The sequence below is a fragment of the Pseudophryne corroboree genome (genome assembly GCF_028390025.1).
Source record: "Pseudophryne corroboree isolate aPseCor3 chromosome 2 unlocalized genomic scaffold, aPseCor3.hap2 SUPER_2_unloc_1, whole genome shotgun sequence".
NCBI lineage: Eukaryota > Metazoa > Chordata > Amphibia > Anura > Myobatrachidae > Pseudophryne > Pseudophryne corroboree.
This window is the reverse complement of record NW_026967488.1, coordinates 1,726,198-1,746,385: the sequence shown is the minus strand read 5'-3', so window position 1 is coordinate 1,746,385 and position 20,188 is coordinate 1,726,198. Positions and strand designations below refer to the sequence as shown.

General features: G+C 49.5%; 1 protein-coding gene across 1 annotated transcript in view; it reads left to right on the top strand.

Moving 5' to 3' along the window:
* The first annotated feature begins 10,757 nt into the window (after nucleotides 1-10,757).
* The window catches only part of LOC134983041 (immunoglobulin superfamily member 3-like), an 86,882-nt gene continuing 77,451 nt past the window's right edge, over nucleotides 10,758-20,188 (top strand). Inside the window, exons 1-2 of the mRNA XM_063948742.1 lie at nucleotides 10,758-10,844; nucleotides 12,359-12,511. Coding sequence (XP_063804812.1) covers nucleotides 12,463-12,511 — 49 coding nt within the window. The 5' untranslated portion in view covers nucleotides 10,758-10,844; nucleotides 12,359-12,462. The remainder of the gene's footprint in view (nucleotides 10,845-12,358; nucleotides 12,512-20,188) is intronic.

Genomic DNA, 20,188 nt, shown 5'->3' with positions numbered 1-20,188 from the left:
ATTAGTGTACGGAGGTGTCACTGCCCGGCTGTGTGTGTAATATTATTATTAGTGTATGGAGGTGTCACTGCCCGGCTGTGTGTGTAATATTATTATTAGTGTATGGAGGTGTTACTGCCCGGCTGTGTGTGTAATATTATTATTAGTGTATGGAGGTGTCACTGCCCGGCTGTGTGTGTAATATTATTATTAGTGTATGGAGGTGTCACTACCCGGCTGTGTGTGTAATATTCCGGCTGTGTGTAATATTATTATTAGTGTACGGAGGTGTCACTGCCCGGCTGTGTGTGTAATATTATTATTAGTGTACGGAGGTGTCACTGCCCGGCTGTGTGTGTAATATTATTATTAGTGTATGGGGTGTCACTGCCCGGCTGTGTGTGTAATATTCCGGCTGTGTGTAATATTATTATTAGTGTATGGAGGTGTCACTGCCCGGCTGTGTGTGTAATATTATTATTATTAGTGTATGGAGGTGTCACTGCCCGGCTGTGTGTGTAATATTATTATTAGTGTACGGAGGTGTCACTGCCCGGCTGTGTGTGTGATATTATTATTAGTGTACGGAGGTGTCACTGCCCGGCTGTGTGTGTAATATTATTATTAGTGTACGGAGGTGTCACTGCCCGGCTGTGTGTGTAATATTAATATTAGTGTATGGAGGTGTCACTACCCGGCTGTGTGTGTAATATTCCGGCTGTGTGTAATATTATTATTAGTGTATGGAGGTGTCACTGCCCGGCTGTGTGTGTAATATTATTATTATTAGTGTATGGAGGTGTCACTGCCCGGCTGTGTGTGTAATATTATTATTAGTGTATGGAGGTGTCACTGCCCGGCTGTGTGTGTAATATTATTATTAGTGTACGGAGGTGTCACTGCCCGGCTGTGTGTGTAATATTATTATTAGTGTATGGAGGTGTCACTGCCCGGCTGTGTGTGTAATATTATTATTAGTGTACGGAGGTGTCACTGCCCGGCTGTGTGTGTAATATTACTATTAGTGTATGGAGGTGTCACTGCCCGGCTGTGTGTGTAATATTATTATTAGTGTATGGAGGTGTCACTGTCCGGCTGTGTGTGTAATATTATTATTAGTGTATGGAGGTGTCACTGCCCGGCTGTGTGTGTAATATTATTATTAGTGTATGGAGATGTCACTGCCCGGCTGTGTGTGTAATATTATTATTAGTGTACGGAGGTGTCACTGCCCGGCTGTGTGTGTAATATTATTATTAGTGTATGGAGCTGTCACTGCCCGGCTGTGTGTGTAATATTATTATTAGTGTATGGAGGTGTCACTGCCCGGCTGTGTGTAATATTATTATTAGTGTACGGAGGTGTCACTGCCCGGCTTTGTGTGTAATATTATTATTAGTGTACGGAGGTGTCACTGCCCGGCTGTGTGTGTAATATTATTATTAGTGTACGGAGGTGTCACTGCCCGGCTGTGTGTGTAATATTATTATTAGTGTACGGAGGTGTCACTGCCCGGCTGTGTGTGTAATATTATTATTAGTGTACGGAGGTGTCACTGCCCGGCTGTGTGTGTAATATTATTATTAGTGTACGGAGGTGTCACTGCCCGGCTGTGTGTGTAATATTATTATTAGTGTACGGAGGTGTCACTGCCCGGCTGTGTGTGTAATATTATTATTAGTGTATGGAGGTGTCACTGCCCGGCTGTGTGTGTAATATTATTATTAGTGTACGGAGGTGTCACTGCCCGGCTGTGTGTGTAATATTATTATTAGTGTACGGAGGTGTCACTGCCCGGCTGTGTGTGTAATATTATTATTAGTGTACGGAGGTGTCACTGCCCGGCTGTGTGTGTAATATTATTATTAGTGTATGGAGGTGTCACTGCCCGGCTGTGTGTGTAATATTATTATTAGTGTACGGAGGTGTCACTGCCCGGCTGTGTGTGTAATATTATTATTAGTGTACGGAGGTGTCACTGCCCGGCTGTGTGTGTAATATTATTATTAGTGTATGGAGGTGTCACTGCCCGGCTGTGCGTAATATTATTATTAGTGTACGGAGGTGTCACTGCCCGGCTGTGTGTGTAATATTATTATTAGTGTACGGAGGTGTCACTGCCCAGCTGTGTGTGTAATATTATTATTAGTGTATGGAGGTGTCACTGCCCGGCTGTGTGTGTGATATTATTATTAGTGTACGGAGGTGTCACTGCCTGGCTGTGTGTGTAATATTATTATTAGTGTACGGAGGTGTCACTGCCCGGCTGTGTGTGTAATATTATTATTAGTGTACGGAGGTGTCACTGCCCGGCTGTGTGTGTAATATTATTATTAGTGTATGGAGGTGTCACTGCCCGGCTGTGTGTGTAATATTATTATTAGTGTACGGAGGTGTCACTGCCCGGCTGTGTGTGTAATATTATTATTAGTGTACGGAGGTGTCACTGCCCGGCTGTGTGTGTAATATTATTATTAGTGTACGGAGGTGTCACTGCCCGGCTGTGTGTGTAATATTATTAGTGTACGGAGGTGTCACTGCCCGGCTGTGTGTAATATTATTATTAGTGTATGGAGGTGTCACTGCCCGGCTGTGTGTGTGATATTATTATTAGTGTACGGAGGTGTCACTGCCCGGCTGTGTGTGTAATATTATTATTAGTGTATGGAGGTGTTACTGCCCGGCTGTGTGTGTAATATTATTATTAGTGTATGGAGATGTCACTGCCCGGCTGTGTGTGTAATATTATTATTAGTGTACGGAGGTGTCACTGCCCGGCTGTGTGTGTAATATTATTAGTGTACGGAGGTGTCACTGCCCGGCTGTGTGTGTAATATTATTATTAGTGTATGGAGGTGTCACTGTCCGGCTGTGTGTGTGATATTATTATTAGTGTATGGAGGTGTCACTGCCCGGCTGTGTGTGTAATATTATTATTAGTGTATGGAGGTGTCACTGCCCGGCTGTGTGTGTAATATTATTATTAGTGTACGGAGGTGTCACTGCCCGGCTGTGTGTGTAATATTATTATTAGTGTACGGAGGTGTCACTGCCCGGCTGTGTGTGTAATATTATTATTAGTGTACGGAGGTGTCACTGCCCGGCTGTGTGTGTAATATTATTATTAGTGTACGGAGGTGTCACTGCCCGGCTGTGTGTAATATTATTATTAGTGTATGGAGGTGTCACTGCCCGGCTGTGTGTGTGATATTATTATTATTAGTGTATGGAGGTGTCACTGCCCGGCTGTGTAATATTATTATTAGTGTATGGAGGTGTCACTGCCCGGCTGTGTGTGTAATATTATTATTAGTGTATGGAGGTGTCACTGCCCGGCTGTGTGTGTAATATTATTATTAGTGTATGGAGGTGTCACTGCCCGGCTGTGTGTGTGATATTATTATTAGTGAACGGAGGTGTCACTGCCCGGCTGTGTGTGTAATATTATTATTAGTGTACGGAGGTGTCACTGCCCGGCTGTGTGTGTAATATTATTATTAGTGTACGGAGGTGTCACTGTCCGGCTGTGTGTGTAATATTATTATTAGTGTATGGAGATGTCACTGCCCGGCTGTGTGTGTAATATTATTATTAGTGTATGGAGGTGTCACTGCCCGGCTGTGTGTGTAATATTATTATTAGTGTGTGGAGGTGTCACTGTCCGGCTGTGTGTGTAATATTATTATTAGTGTACGGAGGTGTCACTGCCCGCCTGTGTGTGTAATATTATTATTAGTGTATGGAGGTGTCACTGCCCGGCTGTGTGTGTAATATTATTATTAGTGTACGGAGGTGTCACTGCCCGCCTGTGTGTGTAATATTATTATTAGTGTACGGAGGTGTCACTGCCCGGCTGTGTGTGTAATACTATTATTAGTGTATGGAGGTGTCACTGCCCGGCTGTGTGTGTAATATTATTATTAGTGTACGGAGGTGTCACTGCCCGGCTGTGTGTAATATTATTATTAGTGTACGGAGGTGTCACTGCCCGGCTGTGTGTGTAATATTATTAGTGTACGGAGGTGTCACTGCCCGGCTGTGTGTGTGTAATATTATTAGTGTACGGAGGTGTCACTGCCCGGCTGTGTGTGTAATATTATTAGTGTACGGAGGTGTCACTGCCCGGCTGTGTGTGTAATTTTATTATTAGTGTATGGAGTGTCACTGCCCGGCTGTGTGTGTAATATTATTAGTGTACGGAGGTGTCACTGCCCGGCTGTGTGTGTGATATTATTATTAGTGTACGGAGGTGTCACTGCCCGGCTGTGTGTGTAATATTATTATTAGTGTACGGAGGTGTCACTGCCCGGCTGTGTGTGTAATATTATTATTAGTGTATGGAGGTGTCACTGCCCGGCTGTGTGTGTAATATTATTATTAGTGTACGGAGGTGTCACTGCCCGGCTGTGTGTGTAATATTATTAGTGTACGGAGGTGTCACTGCCCGGCTGTGTGTGTAATATTATTATTAGTGTATGGAGGTGTCACTGCCCGGCTGTGTGTGTAATATTATTATTAGTGTACGGAGGTGTCACTGACCGGCTGTGTGTGTAATATTATTAGTGTACGGAGGTGTCACTGCCCGGCTGTGTGTGTAATATTATTATTAGTGTACGGAGGTGTCACTGCCCGGCTGTGTGTGTAATATTATTATTAGTGTACGGAGGTGTCACTGCCCGGCTGTGTGTGTAATATTATTATTAGTGTACGGAGGTGTCACTGCCCGGCTGTGTGTGTAATATTATTAGTGTACGGAGGTGTCACTGCCCGGCTGTGTGTGTAATATTATTATTAGTGTACGGAGGTGTCACTGCCCGGCTGTGTGTGTAATATTATTATTAGTGTACGGAGGTGTCACTGCCCGGCTGTGTGTGTAATATTATTAGTGTATGGAGGTGTCACTACCCGGCTGTGTGTGTAATATTATTATTAGTGTACGGAGGTGTCACTGCCCGGCTGTGTGTGTAATATTATTAGTGTACGGAGGTGTCACTGCCCGGCTGTGTGTGTAATATTATTATTAGTGTACGGAGGTGTCACTGCCCGGCTGTGTGTGTAATATTATTATTAGTGTACGGAGGTGTCACTGCACGGCTGTGTGTGTAATATTACTATTAGTGTATGGAGGTGTCACTGCCCGGCTGTGTGTGTAATATTATTAGTGTACGGAGGTGTCACTGCCCGGCTGTGTGTGTAATATTATTATTAGTGTACGGAGGTGTCACTGCCCGGCTGTGTGTGTAATATTATTATTAGTGTACGGAGGTGTCACTGCCCGGCTGTGTGTGTAATATTATTATTAGTGTACGGAGGTGTCACTGTCCGGCTGTGTGTGTGATATTATTATTAGTGTATGGAGGTGTCACTGCCCGGCTGTGTGTGTAATATTATTATTAGTGTATGGAGGTGTCACTACCCGGCTGTGTGTGTAATATTATTATTAGTGTACGGAGGTGTCACTGTCCGGCTGTGTGTGTAATATTATTATTAGTGTATGGAGGTGTCACTGCCCGGCTGTGTGTGTAATATTATTATTAGTGTATGGAGATGTCACTGCCCGGCTGTGTGTGTAATATTATTATTAGTGTACGGAGGTGTCACTGCCCGGCTGTGTGTGTAATATTATTATTAGTGTATGGAGCTGTCACTGCCCGGCTGTGTGTGTAATATTATTATTAGTGTACGGAGGTGTCACTGCCCGGCTGTGTGTGTAATATTATTATTAGTGTATGGAAGTGTCACTGTCCGGCTGTGTGTGTAATATTACTATTAGTGTATGGAGGTGTCACTGCCCGGCTGTGTGTGTAATATTACTATTAGTGTATGGAGGTGTCACTGCCCGGCTGTGTGTGTAATATTATTATTAGTGTATGGAGGTGTCACTGCCCGGCTGTGTGTGTAATATTATTATTAGTGTACGGAGCTGTCACTGCCCGGCTGTGTGTGTAATATTATTATTAGTGTATGGAGATCTCACAGCCCGGCTGTGTGTGTAATATTATTATTAGTGTATGGAGATCTCACTGCCCGGCTGTGTGTGTAATATTATTATTAGTGTACGGAGGTGTCACTGCCCGGCTGTGTGTGTAATATTATTATTAGTGTACGGAGGTGTCACTGCCCGGCTGTGTGTGTAATATTATTATTAGTGTATGGAGCTGTCACTGCCCGGCTGTGTGTGTAATATTATTATTAGTGTACGGAGGTGTCACTGTCCGGCTGTGTGTGTAATATTATTATTAGTGTATGGAGGTGTCACTGCCCGGCTGTGTGTGTAATATTATTATTAGTGTACGGAGGTGTCACTGCCCGGCTGTGTGTGTAATATTATTATTAGTGTATGGAGGTGTCACTGCCCGGCTGTGTGTGTAATATTATTATTAGTGTATGGAGATCTCACTGCCCGGCTGTGTGTGTAATATTATTATTAGTGTACGGAGGTGTCACTGCCCGGCTGTGTGTGTAATATTATTATTAGTGTACGGAGGTGTCACTGCCCGGCTGTGTGTGTAATATTATTATTAGTGTATGGAGGTGTCACTGCCCGGCTGTGTGTGTAATATTATTATTAGTGTACGGAGGTGTCACTGTCCGGCTGTGTGTGTAATATTATTATTAGTGTATGGAGGTGTCACTGCCCGGCTGTGTGTGTAATATTATTATTAGTGTACGGAGGTGTCACTGCCCGGCTGTGTGTAATATTATTATTGGTGTACGGAGGTGTCACTGCCTAGCTGTGTGTGTAATATTATTATTAGTGTACGGAGGTGTCACTGCCCGGCTGTGTGTGTAATATTATTAGTGTACGGAGGTGTCACTGCCCGGCTGTGTGTGTAATATTATTATTAGTGTATGGAGGTGCCCGGCTGTGTGTGTGATATTATTATTAGTGTACGGAGGTGTCACTGCCTAGCTGTGTGTGTGATATTATTATTAGTGTACGGAGGTGTCACTGCCTAGCTGTGTGTGTAATATTATTATTAGTGTACGGAGGTGTCACTGCCCGGCTGTGTGTAATATTATTATTAGTGTACGGAGGTGTCACTGCCCGGCTGTGTGTAATATTATTATTAGTGTATGGAGGTGTCACTGCCCGCCTGTGTGTGTAATATTATTATTAGTGTACGGAGATCTCACTGCCCGGCTGTGTGTGTAATATTATTATTAGTGTACGGAGGTGTCACTGCCCGGCTGTGTGTAATATTATTATTAGTGTATGGAGGTGTCACTGCCCGGCTGTGTGTGTAATATTATTATTAGTGTATGGAGATCTCACTGCCCGGCTGTGTGTGTAATATTATTATTAGTGTACGGAGGTGTCACTGCCCGGCTGTGTGTGTAATATTATTATTAGTGTACGGAGGTGTCACTGCCCGGCTGTGTGTGTAATATTATTATTAGTGTATGGAGGTGTCACTGCCCGGCTGTGTGTGTAATATTATTATTAGTGTACGGAGGTGTCACTGTCCGGCTGTGTGTGTAATATTATTATTAGTGTATGGAGGTGTCACTGCCCGGCTGTGTGTGTAATATTATTATTAGTGTACGGAGGTGTCACTGCCCGGCTGTGTGTAATATTATTATTAGTGTACGGAGGTGTCACTGCCTAGCTGTGTGTGTAATATTATTATTAGTGTACGGAGGTGTCACTGCCCGGCTGTGTGTGTAATATTATTAGTGTACGGAGGTGTCACTGCCCGGCTGTGTGTGTAATATTATTATTAGTGTATGGAGGTGCCCGGCTGTGTGTGTGATATTATTATTAGTGTACGGAGGTGTCACTGCCTAGCTGTGTGTGTGATATTATTATTAGTGTACGGAGGTGTCACTGCCTAGCTGTGTGTGTAATATTATTATTAGTGTACGGAGGTGTCACTGCCCGGCTGTGTGTAATATTATTATTAGTGTACGGAGGTGTCACTGCCCGGCTGTGTGTGTAATATTATTATTAGTGTACATAGGTGTCACTGCCCGGCTGTGTGTGTAATATTATTATTAGTGTACGGAGGTGTCACTGCCCGGCTGTGTGTGTAATATTATTATTAGTGTATGGAGGTGTCACTGCCCGGCTGTGTGTGTAATATTATTATTAGTGTACATAGGTGTCACTGCCCGGCTGTGTGTGTAATATTATTATTAGTGTACGGAGGTGTCACTGCCCGGCTGTGTGTGTAATATTATTATTAGTGTACGGAGGTGTCACTGCCCGGCTGTGTGTGTAATATTATTATTAGTGTATGGAGGTGTCACTGCCCGGCTGTGTGTGTAATATTATTATTAGTGTACGGAGGTGTCACTGCCCGGCTGTGTGTAATATTATTATTAGTGTACGGAGGTGTCACTGCCCGGCTGTGTGTAATATTATTATTAGTGTATGGAGGTGTCACTGCCCGCCTGTGTGTGTAATATTATTATTAGTGTACGGAGGTGTCACTGCCCGGCTGTGTGTGTGATATTATTATTAGTGTATGGAGGTGTCACTGCCCGGCTGTGTGTGTAATATTATTATTAGTGTACGGAGGTGTCACTGCCCGGCTGTGTGTGTAATATTATTATTAGTGTACGGAGGTGTCACTGCCCGGCTGTGTGTAATATTATTATTAGTGTACGGAGGTGTCACTGCCCGGCTGTGTGTAATATTATTATTAGTGTATGGAGGTGTCACTGCCCGGCTGTGTGTGTAATATTATTATTAGTGTACGGAGGTGTCACTGCCCGGCTGTGTGTGTGATATTATTATTAGTGTACGGAGGTGTCACTGCCCGGCTGTGTGTGTAATATTATTATTAGTGTACGGAGGTGTCACTGCCCGGCTGTGTGTGTAATATTATTATTAGTGTATGGAGGTGTCACTGCCCGGCTGTGTGTGTAATATTATTATTAGTGTATGGAGGTGTCACTGCCCGGCTGTGTGTGTAATATTATTATTAGTGTATGGAGGTGTCACTGCCCGGCTGTGTGTAATATTATTATTAGTGTACGGAGGTGTCACTGCCCGGCTGTGTGTAATATTATTATTAGTGTATGGAGGTGTCACTGCCCGCCTGTGTGTGTAATATTATTATTAGTGTACGGAGGTGTCACTGCCCGGCTGTGTGTGTGATATTATTATTAGTGTACGGAGGTGTCACTGCCCGGCTGTGTGTGTAATATTATTATTAGTGTACGGAGCTGTCACTGTCCGGCTGTGTGTAATATTATTATTAGTGTATGGAGGTGTCACTGCCCGGCTGTGTGTAATATTATTATTAGTGTACGGAGGTGTCACTGCCCGGCTGTGTGTAATATTATTATTAGTGTATGGAGGTGTCACTGCCCGGCTGTGTGTGTAATATTATTATTAGTGTACGGAGGTGTCACTGTCCGGCTGTGTGTGTAATATTATTATTAGTGTACGGAGGTGTCACTGCCCGGCTGTGTGTGTAATATTATTATTAGTGTACGGAGGTGTCACTGCACGGCTGTGTGTGTAATATTATTAGTGTATGGAGGTGTCACTGCCCGGCTGTGTGTGTAATATTATTATTAGTGTACGGAGGTGTCACTGCCCGGCTGTGTGTGTAATATTATTATTAGTGTATGGAGGTGTCACTGCCCGGCTGTGTGTGTAATATTATTATTAGTGTACGGAGGTGTCACTGCCCGGCTGTGTGTGTAATATTACTATTAGTGTATGGAGGTGTCACTGCCCGGCTGTGTGTGTAATATTATTATTAGTGTACGGAGATGTCACTGCCCGGCTGTGTGTGTAATATTATTATTAGTGTATGGAGGTGTCACTGCCCGGCTGTGTGTGTAATATTATTATTAGTGTACGGAGATGTCACTGCCCGGCTGTGTGTGTAATATTATTATTAGTGTATGGAGGTGTCACTGCCCGGCTGTGTGTGTAATATTATTATTAGTGTACGGAGGTGTCACTGTCCGGCTGTGTGTGTAATATTATTATTAGTGTATGGAGATGTCACTGCCCGGCTGTGTGTGTAATATTATTATTAGTGTACGGAGGTGTCACTGCCCGGCTGTGTGTGTAATATTATTATTAGTGTATGGAGGTGTCACTGCCCCGGCTGTGTGTGTAATATTATTATTAGTGTATGGAGGTGTCACTACCCGGCTGTGTGTGTAATATTATTATTAGTGTACGGAGATGTCACTGCCCGGCTGTGTGTGTAATATTATTATTAGTGTATGGAGGTGTCACTGCCCCGGCTGTGTGTGTAATATTATTATTAGTGTATGGAGGTGTCACTGCCCGGCTGTGTGTGTAATATTATTATTAGTGTACGGAGGTGTCACTGTCCGGCTGTGTGTGTAATATTATTATTAGTGTATGGAGATGTCACTGCCCGGCTGTGTGTGTAATATTATTATTAGTGTACGGAGGTGTCACTGCCCGGCTGTGTGTGTAATATTATTAGTGTATTGCCTGTGTGGGTCTCTCTCTGCTGTTCCAGATACTTCAGGTGAGACAGCTGCTGCTAGCAGTGTGCAGTCTCTGTGGCCGCTGTGCTATGGGCTGTCTCCTAGAGGTGGGGCTGTCTCTCTGGGAGTAGTAATGTTCCCAGAGCCTGGGCTGTCTCTGGTTGGAATAAGGGAGCTGCTGTGGGATGTGCCTGGTTGGGGGCTGGGGGTGTCTCTTGTTAGGAATAGGATAACGGAGCTCTGGGCTGTCTCTAGGTGGGGTGAGGGCTGTCTCTGGGTGGGGTGTGGGCTGTCTCTGGGTGGGGTGTGGGCTGTCTCTGGTTGGGGTGTGGGCTGTCTCTGGTTGGGGTGTGGGCTGTCTCCAGGAGGTGGGTCTGGGCTTGGCTGGGATTTCATTGTCAGTCCTTGCTGAGTCTCCTTGGAGTGTGTGCGAGAGCTGGGTGTGTATCATATGTTACATTGTGTATATATCTCATATTATGCTGTGTGTGATACATTTGTGACATTGTGTATATGTCTCTTTATACTGTACTCTGTGTGCTGTGTGTGCTGGGATTGTGTGCCCATGCTGGGTGTTTTGTTAGTGAGTGTTGTATCACTGTGCGGGCTGTGTGTATGGTGTGAGGTCGTGTTACTGTATATGTGTATCACTGTGCATGCTGAGGCTGTGTGTATGGTGTGATGTTGTGTTACTGTATATGTGTATCACTGTGCGGGCTGGGGCTGTGTGTATGGTGTAAGGTTGTGTTACTGTGTATGTATCACTGTGCATGCTGAGGCTGTGTGTATGGTGTGATGTTGTGTTACTGTATATGTGTATCACTGTGCATGCTGAGGCTGTGTGTATGGTGTGATGTTGTATTACTGGCTGGGGCTGTGTGTATGGTGTAAGGTTTTGTTACTGTATATGTGTATCACTGTGCGGTTTGTGTGTATGGTGTGATGTTGTGTTACTGTATATGTGTATCACTGTGCGGGCTGGGGCTGTGTGTATGGTGTGATGTTGTGTTACTGGCTGGGGCTGTGTGTATGGTGTGATGTGTTACTGTATATGTGTATCACTGTGCGGGCTGGGGCTGTGTGTATGGTGTGATGTTGTGTTACTGGCTGGGGCTGTGTGTATGGTGTGATGTTGTGTTACTGGCTGGGGCTGTGTGTATGGTGTGATGTTGTGTTACTGTATATGTGTATCACTGTGCGGGCTGGGGCTGTGTGTATGGTGTGAGGTTGTGTTACTGTATATGTGTATCACTGTGCGGGCTGGGGCTGTGTGTATGGTGTGAGGTTGTGTTACTGTATATGTGTATCACTGTGCGGGCTGGGGCTGTGTGTATGGTGTGATGTTGTGTTACTGGCTGGGGCTGTGTGTATGGTGTGATGTTGTGTTACTGTATATGTGTATCACTGTGCGGGCTGGGGCTGTGTGTATGGTGTGATGTTGTGTTACTGGCTGGGGCTGTGTGTATGGTGTGATGTTGTGTTACTGGCTGGGGCTGTGTGTATGGTGTGATGTTGTGTTACTGTATATGTGTATCACTGTGCGGGCTGGGGCTGTGTGTATGGTGTGAGGTTGTGTTACTGTATATGTGTATCACTGTGCGGGCTGGGGCTGTGTGTATGGTGTGAGGTTGTGTTACTGTATATGTGTATCACTGTGTGGGCTGGGGCTGTGTGTATGGTGTGATGTTGTGTTACTGTATATGTGTATCACTGTGCGGGCTGGGGCTGTGTGTATGGTGTGAGGTTGTGTTACTGTATATGTGTATCACTGTGCGGGCTGGGGCTGTGTGTATGGTGTGAGGTTGTGTTACTGTATATGTGTATCACTGTGTGGGCTGGGGCTGTGTGTATGGTGTGATGTTGTGTTACTGGCTGGGGCTGTGTGTATGGTGTGATGTTGTATTACTGTGTATGTGTATCCCCTCTCACTCCCCCTTCTCTTGGCGTCCCCTAGGGCTGGGTGGGCACCGCTGGCTGTCGCTGACCTCTGATCCCTGGCTTGGGATACTCTGTGGATATTCTGCTAGTAGCAGCATGGCACTGTGATAGCGACACAACATGGGCAGCGCGGGCATCTGGCTTCTCCTTACAGGGATCTATGCAGTAGGTAAGTGGCATCAAAATCCTGTGGTTGGAACGTAGCCGTGTCTCTTCCGTGGTATTTCTAGAAAGCAGCATTATCTGCAGTGTACTGGCATTACATGGGGGCAGGGGCAGCTGCTGGTGGGGCAGGGACTGTCAGGGATCTACAGTAGTGTTACTAATAAATGAAGTAGTGCTGCACACACTGCCACAATGTGCGATGCTCTGCAGGGCTGTGTATGAGCAGGGAATGTGTTGGAGAGGACGGGGTTACTTTGTATAGAAGGTGCAATGCTCTGGGACAGGAAGGGTTAATGTGGCCACAGGATGCAATGCTCTGCTTTTGTCAGGCATGGAATAGGTCACTATGGACAGCTTGGCGTGCTCTGACATGAAGGGGTTAATATGGGTACACAATGTAGTGACTGGCACTGAATGGGTTCATCTGAATGCAATGCTTGGTATATAATGAATAAGGATACAGAAATCTGTGCTCTGGTGTCTGGCACACAAGGGGTTATTATAGATACAGCATGTCAACAACAGCTGCGGCTGGCAGGGGAGGGGTTATAGGATTACATTATGCAGGTGACTGGCGCAGGAGGGGTTAATATGAATGGGGATGCCAGTGGCTGGCGCAGGAGGGGTTAATATGAATGGGGGCAGCAGGTGACTGGCACAGGAGGGGTTAATATGAATGGGGATGCCAGGTGACTGGCACAGGAGGGGTTAATATGAATGCTAGATACAGGTGACTGGCACAGGAGGGGTTAATATGAATGGGGGCAGCAGGTGACTGGCACAGGAGGGGTTTATATGAATGAGGGCAGCCGGGGACTGGCACAGGATGGGGTTAATATGAATGAGGGCAGCCGGTGACTGGCACAGGAGGGGTTAATAGGAGTGGGGCAGCTGGTGACTGGCACAGGAGGGGTTAATATGAATGCTAGATACAGGTGACTGGCACAGGAGGGGTTAATAGGAGTGGGGCAGCTGGTGACTGGCACAGGAGGGGTTAATATGAATGCTAGATGCAGGTGACTGGCACAGGAGTGGTTAATATGAATGGGGGCAGCCGGTGTCTGGTACATAAGGGGTTAATATGAATGGGATAGCAGGTGACTGGCACAGGAGAGGTTAATAGGAATGGGGCAGCCGGTGACTGGCACAGGAGGGGTTAATATGGGATAGGTGACTGGCACAGGAGGGGTTAATAGGAATGGGGGATGCCGGTGACTGGCACAGGAGTGGTTAATTTGAATGGGGGCAGCTGGTGACTGGCACAGAAGGGGTTAATATGGGATAGGTGACTGGCACACGAAGGGTTAATAGGAATGGGATAGCAGGTGACTGGCACAGGAGGGGTTAATAGGAATGGGGTTGCTGGTGACTGGCACAGGAGGGGTTAATAGGAATGGGGATGCCGGGTTTAATAGGAATGGGGCAGCATGTGACTGGCACAGGAGGGTTAATATGAATGGGGGTTGCTGGTGACTGGCACAGGAGGGGTTAATAGGAATGGGGATGCCAGTGGCTGGTGCAGGAGGGGTTAATATGAATGGGGGACAGCAGGTGACTGGCACAGGAGGGGTTAATATGAATGGGGGATGCTGGTGACTGGCACAGAAGTGGTTAATAGGAATGGGGATGCCAGTGGCTGGCGCAGGAGGGGTTAATATGAATGGGGGCAGCAGGTGACTGGCACAGGAGGGGTTAATATGAATGGGGGATGCTGGTCACTGGCACAGGAGGGGTTAATAGGAATGGGGATGTCAGTGGCTGGCGCAGGAGGGGTTAATATGAATGGGGATGCCTGTGACTGGCACAGGAGGGGTTAATATGAATGGGGGACAGCAGGCGACTGGCACATGAGGGGTTAATATGAATGGGATGCCTGTGACTGGCACAGGAGGGGTTAATATGAATGGGGGCAGCCGGTGACTGGCACAGGAGGGGTTAATATGAATGGGGATGCCGGTGACTGGCACAGGATGGGTTAATATGAATGGGGGCAGCCGGTGACTGGCATAGGAGGGGTTAATATGAATGGGGGCAGCCGGTGACTGGCATAGGAGGGGTTAATATGAATGGGGGCAGCCGGTGACTGGCACAGGAGGGGTTAATATGAATGGGGGCAGCCGGTGACTGGCACAGGAGGGGCTAATATGAATGGGGGCAGCCGGTGACTGGCACAGGAGGGGTTAATATGAATGGGGGCAGCCGGTGACTGGCACAGGAGGGGTTAATATGAATGGGGGCAGCCGGTGACTGGCACAGGAGGGGTTAATATGAATGGGGGCAGCCGGTGACTGGCACAAGAGGGGTTAATATGAATGGGGGCAGTCGGTGACTGGCACAGGAGGGGTTAATAGACCAGATGTTGGCTGTGAGTCACAGTGGCTGAGTCACTGAATCTGTCATTCCTCTGTCACCAATCCCCTCACCCCTCACACGGGGTCACAGCAGTTTCATCAACCACCCACCAAACACCTGAGGGCAGGTAAGTTGTCAGTGACAACACATTGGGTGCAGTAAGTTCCCTGTAAATCTCGCCCATTTATTTCCCACAAAACCTGTACATACTGGAGGGGTACAGCAAAGGTACACTATGGTGCCCCAAACCTCTTATGAGGTACAACTAAGCCTGCGCAGCCTCCTCCCGGGGCATCACACACCTCACACCGAGGCACAACTAACGCTATACAGCCCTCCGCCAGGGGCCCCTGACACTGAGGTACAGCTACATTGTACACCCCTCTGCCTGAGGTCGCACCACCCTGCCTGTTGTATACAGTGTCGCTGTATATGTGACTAGGATGAGACAGATTAAGCAGAATTCTAGCAGTTTAAAGAGACAGATTCCTGTTTGCGTTGTAGTTAGCAGATTATAACGGTTTCCTCCTGTCTATAATGTGTCTCTGACTCGCTATCCAGAACCTGGGCCGTGGTTTGTGGCCCTGGCTGACGGTATAGGGCCGGGTTTGTGATGTGTTGGATGGACAGTACCATGGTTTGTGGCCCTGGCTGACGGTATAGGGCCCGGCTTTGTGACGTGTTGGATGGACAGTACCATGGTTTGTGGCCCTGGCTGGCGGTATAGGGCCCGGCTTTGTGATGTGTTGGATGGACAGTACCATGGTTTGTGGCCCTGGCTGACGGTATAGGGCCCGGCTTTGTGACGTGTTGGATGGACAGTACCATGGTTTGTGGCCCTGGCTGGCGGTATAGGGCCCGGCTTTGTGATGTGTTGGATGGACAGTACCATGGTTTGTGGCCCTGGCTGGCGGTATAGGGCCCGGCTTTGTGACGTGTTGGATGGACAGTACCATGGTTTGTTTCCCTGGCTGGCGGTATAGGGCCCGGCTTTGTAATGTGGAGGATGGACAGTATCATGGTTTGTGGCCCTGGCTGGCGGTATAGGGCCCGGCTTTGTAATGTGGAGGATGGACAGTATCATGGTTTGTGGCCCTGGCTGGCGGTATAGGGCCCGGCTTTGTGATGTGTTGGATGGACAGTACCATGTTTTGTGGCCCTGGCTGACGGTATAGGGCCCGGCTTTGTGATGTGTTGGATGGACAGTACCATGGTTTGTTTCCCTGGCTGGCGGTATAGGGCCCGGCTTTGTGATGTGTTGGATGGACAGTACCATGGTTTGTGGCCCTGGCTGGCGGTATAGGGCCCGGGTTTGTGATGTGTTGGATGGACAGTACCATGGTTTGTGGCCCTGGCTGACGGTATAGGGCCCGGCTTTGTGACGTGTTGGATGGACAGTACCATGGTTTGTGGCCCTGGCTGGCGGTATAGGGCCCGGCTTTGTGATGTGTTGGATGGACAGTACCATGGTTTGTGGCCCTGGCTGGCGGTATAGGGCCCGGCTTTGTGACGTGTTGGATGGACAGTACCGTGGTTTGTGGCCCTGGCTCGCGGTATAGGGCCCGGCTTTGTGATGTGTTGGATGGACAGTACCATGGTTTGTTTCCCTGGCTGGCGGTATAGGGCCCGGCTTTGTGATGTGTTGGATGGACAGTACCATGGTTTGTGGCCCTGGCTGACGGTATAGGGCCCGGCTTTGTGACGTGTTGGATGGACAGTACCATGGTTTGTGGCCCTGGCTGGCGGTATAGGGCCCGGCTTTGTGATGTGTTGGATGGACAGTACCATGGTTTGTGGCCCTGGCTGGCGGTATAGGGCCCGGCTTTGTGATGTGTTGGATGGACAGTATCATGGTTTGTGGCCCTGGCTGATGGTATAGGGCCCGGCTTTGTGATGTGTTGAATGGACAGTACCATGGTTTGTGGCCCAGGCTGACGGTATAGGGCCCGGCTTTGTGATGTGTAGGATGGACCGTACCATGCTTTGTGGCCCTGGCTGACGGTATAGGGCCCGGCTTTGTGATGTGTTGGATGGACAGTACCATGGTTTGTGGCCCTGGCTGGCGGTATAGGGCCCGGCTTTGTGATGTGTTGGATGGACCGTACCATAGTTTGTGGCCCTGGCTGACGGTATAGGGCCCGGCTTTGTGATGTGTTGGATGGACAGTACCGTGGTTTGTGGCCCAAGCTGACGGTATAGGGCCCGGCTTTGTGATGTGTTAGATGGACAGTACCGTGGTTTGTGGCCCTGGCTGACGGTATAGGGCCCGGCTTTGTGATGTGTTGGATGGACAGTACCATGGTTTGTGGCCCTGGCTGACGGTATAGGGCCCGGCTTTGTGATGTGTTGGATGGACAGTACCATGGTTTGTGGCCCTGGCTGACGGTATAGGGCCCGGCTTTGTGATGTGTTGGATGGACAGTACCATGGTTTGTGGCCCTGGCTGACGGTATAGGGCCCGGCTTTGTGGTTTGTTGGATAGGGCCCCACTTTCTTGCACGTGCTATTAATATTGATCAGTTTGGCTTCTGATCTGTATACACGGGATGTTTATTGTGTTTCCTGTTTGTTTGCAGCCCCTCATTAAGCGTGACCGCGGTATTCCGGGGCGGCTTCCAGCACGCAGCCGGCAGATGTTGTCCGTGCGTCCTCATTTCTCTGTCTGTATAAACATCTATGCATCTGTCCCCTGGTAAATCCTGTAGTCTTCCTGACATTAATGTCCTCAAAGTGTCGGGTTTGTGAACCTCTATCTTACATTACTCATGGGCAGCGCTGAAGGCGGAGTCTGAGCGTCAAGTGTGCAGTCTTCTAGGTAACTGAATAGATGGACGTGGCCGGTGATGTAGCACCAAGGACTGACATATGCTGTGCGCGGAGGTTTTACCCACTGTGTAAGAATTGTAGGACGTACCGCATTATACTGTACGCTGTGACAACCGCAGAAGGCGGAGAGTAATGTGTTTTATCCCCAGATTTACTGCCCGGCTCCCTTACTGCCGTCACTGCGGGTGTGAGACCTCACCCTCACAGCGCGCTGACCTCTGTAGGATCCCTGCTCTTCCTCTGTGGTCCCTGAGATGTTGGTACTCCCATCGCTGCCATCTTCCCTCCATGTGCGGGGTCTGTGCTTTGTGGGGTCGCTGTGCAGGGCAGCCCCCTGTGTCCCCATCTGTCTCCTGTGCGCGGCCAGCGGGAATGGACAATGGCTGCACCGATAGACGTGTATCTGCCACATACACCGATAGGGCAGCTGTGTGTGCGCGCGGGGATGGGAAAAAGGGCAGGGGGCGCATTAGTTACATGGGGGGCAGCGCTCCCACTCTGGCGTCTCCTGGGCCACACGTAACATGAAGGGGACATGACCCCAGGGACACGGCAGAGACCCTCGTCATCCGGATCAGCAGCACATTTCCCTGTTCTCCCTTTCTATTGTGTTCCTGTATAGACTGAGCGGGGGGCTGTGTCTGTGAACCCCTCCAAAAGGAGAACCACCCGTCTCTCCCTATCCCCGGATCCGTAAGGGGAATAGGAATCTTCAGGTCCTCCTTGGCTGAGGTTGGGGGTCCGGATTCTTGATGTCTCCACCCCCTAGATCCAAAATGCCACTTGGGGGGGGTCTTCAGGCCAGACTCTGCAGCAAGGCTTGGACGGACCCCTTTCTTCCTGAGATCAGCTGAAGACCCCCCAGGAAACTGGAGCCTTTACATCAGGGATATTTACCATGTGCGCCCCCGGCTGCTCTGGGACTATACATCCCAGCATGCCTTGCCACGGCTAAAACTGTGGGAAGGCATGCTGAGATGTGTAGTTCCACTGGAGCTGGAGGGCCAAACGTTGAATACCCCTGAGAGGGTCGTCAGTGAGGGTCTTCAGGCAGCACACAGCACCTCGGGGCATCAGGCAGCGCTGGGGCACAGGGCACCTCGGGGCATCAGGCAGTAATAGGGCACAGGGCACCTCGGGGCATCAGGCAGTACTGGGGCACAGGGCACCTCGGGGCATCAGGCAGCACTGGGGCACAGGGCACCTCGGGGCATCAGGCAGTAATAGGGCACAGGGCACCTCGTGGGCATCAGGCAGCACTGGGGCACAGGGCACCTCGGGGCATCAGGCAGCACTGGGGCACAGGGCACCTCGGGGCATCAGGCAGCACTGGGGCACAGGGCACCTCGGAGCATCAGGCAGTTATAGGGCACAGGGCACCTCGGGGCATCAGGCAGCACTGGGGCACAGGGCACCTTGGGGCATCAGGCAGTAATAGGGCACAGGGCACCTCGTGGGCATCAGGCAGCGCTGGGGCACAGGGCACCTCGGGGCATCAGGCAGCACTGGGGCACAGGGCACCTCGGGGCATCAGGCAGTAATAGGGCACAGGGCACCTCGTGGGCATCAGGCAGCGCTGGGGCACAGGGCACCTCGGGGCATCAGGCAGCACTGGGGCACAGGGCACCTCGGGGCATCAGGCAGTAATAGGGCACAGGGCACCTCGTGGGCATCAGGCAGCACTGGGGCACAGGGCACCTCGGGGCATCAGGCAGCACTGGGGCACAGGGCACCTCGGGGCATCAGGCAGCACTGGGGCACAGGGCACCTCGGAGCATCAGGCAGTTATAGGGCACAGGGCACCTCGGGGCATCAGGCAGCACTGGGGCACAGGGCACCTCGGGGCATCAGGCAGTAATAGGGCACAGGGCACCTCGTGGGCATCAGGCAGCGCTGGGGCACAGGGCACCTCGGGGCATCAGGCAGCACTGGGGCACAGGGCATCAGGCAGTAATAGGGCACAGGGCACCTCGTGGGCATCAGGCAGCGCTGGGGCACAGGGCACCTCGGGGCATCAGGCAGCACTGGGGCACAGGGCACCTCGGGGCATCAGGCAGCACTGGGGCACAGGGCACCTCGGGGCATCAGGCAGTAATAGGGCACAGGGCACCTCGTGGGCATCAGGCAGCACTGGGGCACAGGGCACCTCGGGGCATCAGGCAGCACTGGGGCACAGGGCACCTCGGGGCATCAGGCAGCACTGGGGCACAGGGCACCTCGGAGCATCAGGCAGTTATAGGGCACAGGGCACCTCGGGGCATCAGGCAGCACTGGGGCACAGGGCACCTCGGGGCATCAGGCAGTAATAGGGCACAGGGCACCTCGTGGGCATCAGGCAGCGCTGGGGCACAGGGCACCTCGGGGCATCAGGCAGCACTGGGGCACAGGGCACCTCGGGGCATCAGGCAGCACTGGGGCACAGGGCACCTCGGGGCATCAGGCAGCACTGGGGCACAGGGCACCTCGGGGCATCAGGCAGTAATAGGGCACAGGGCACCTCGGG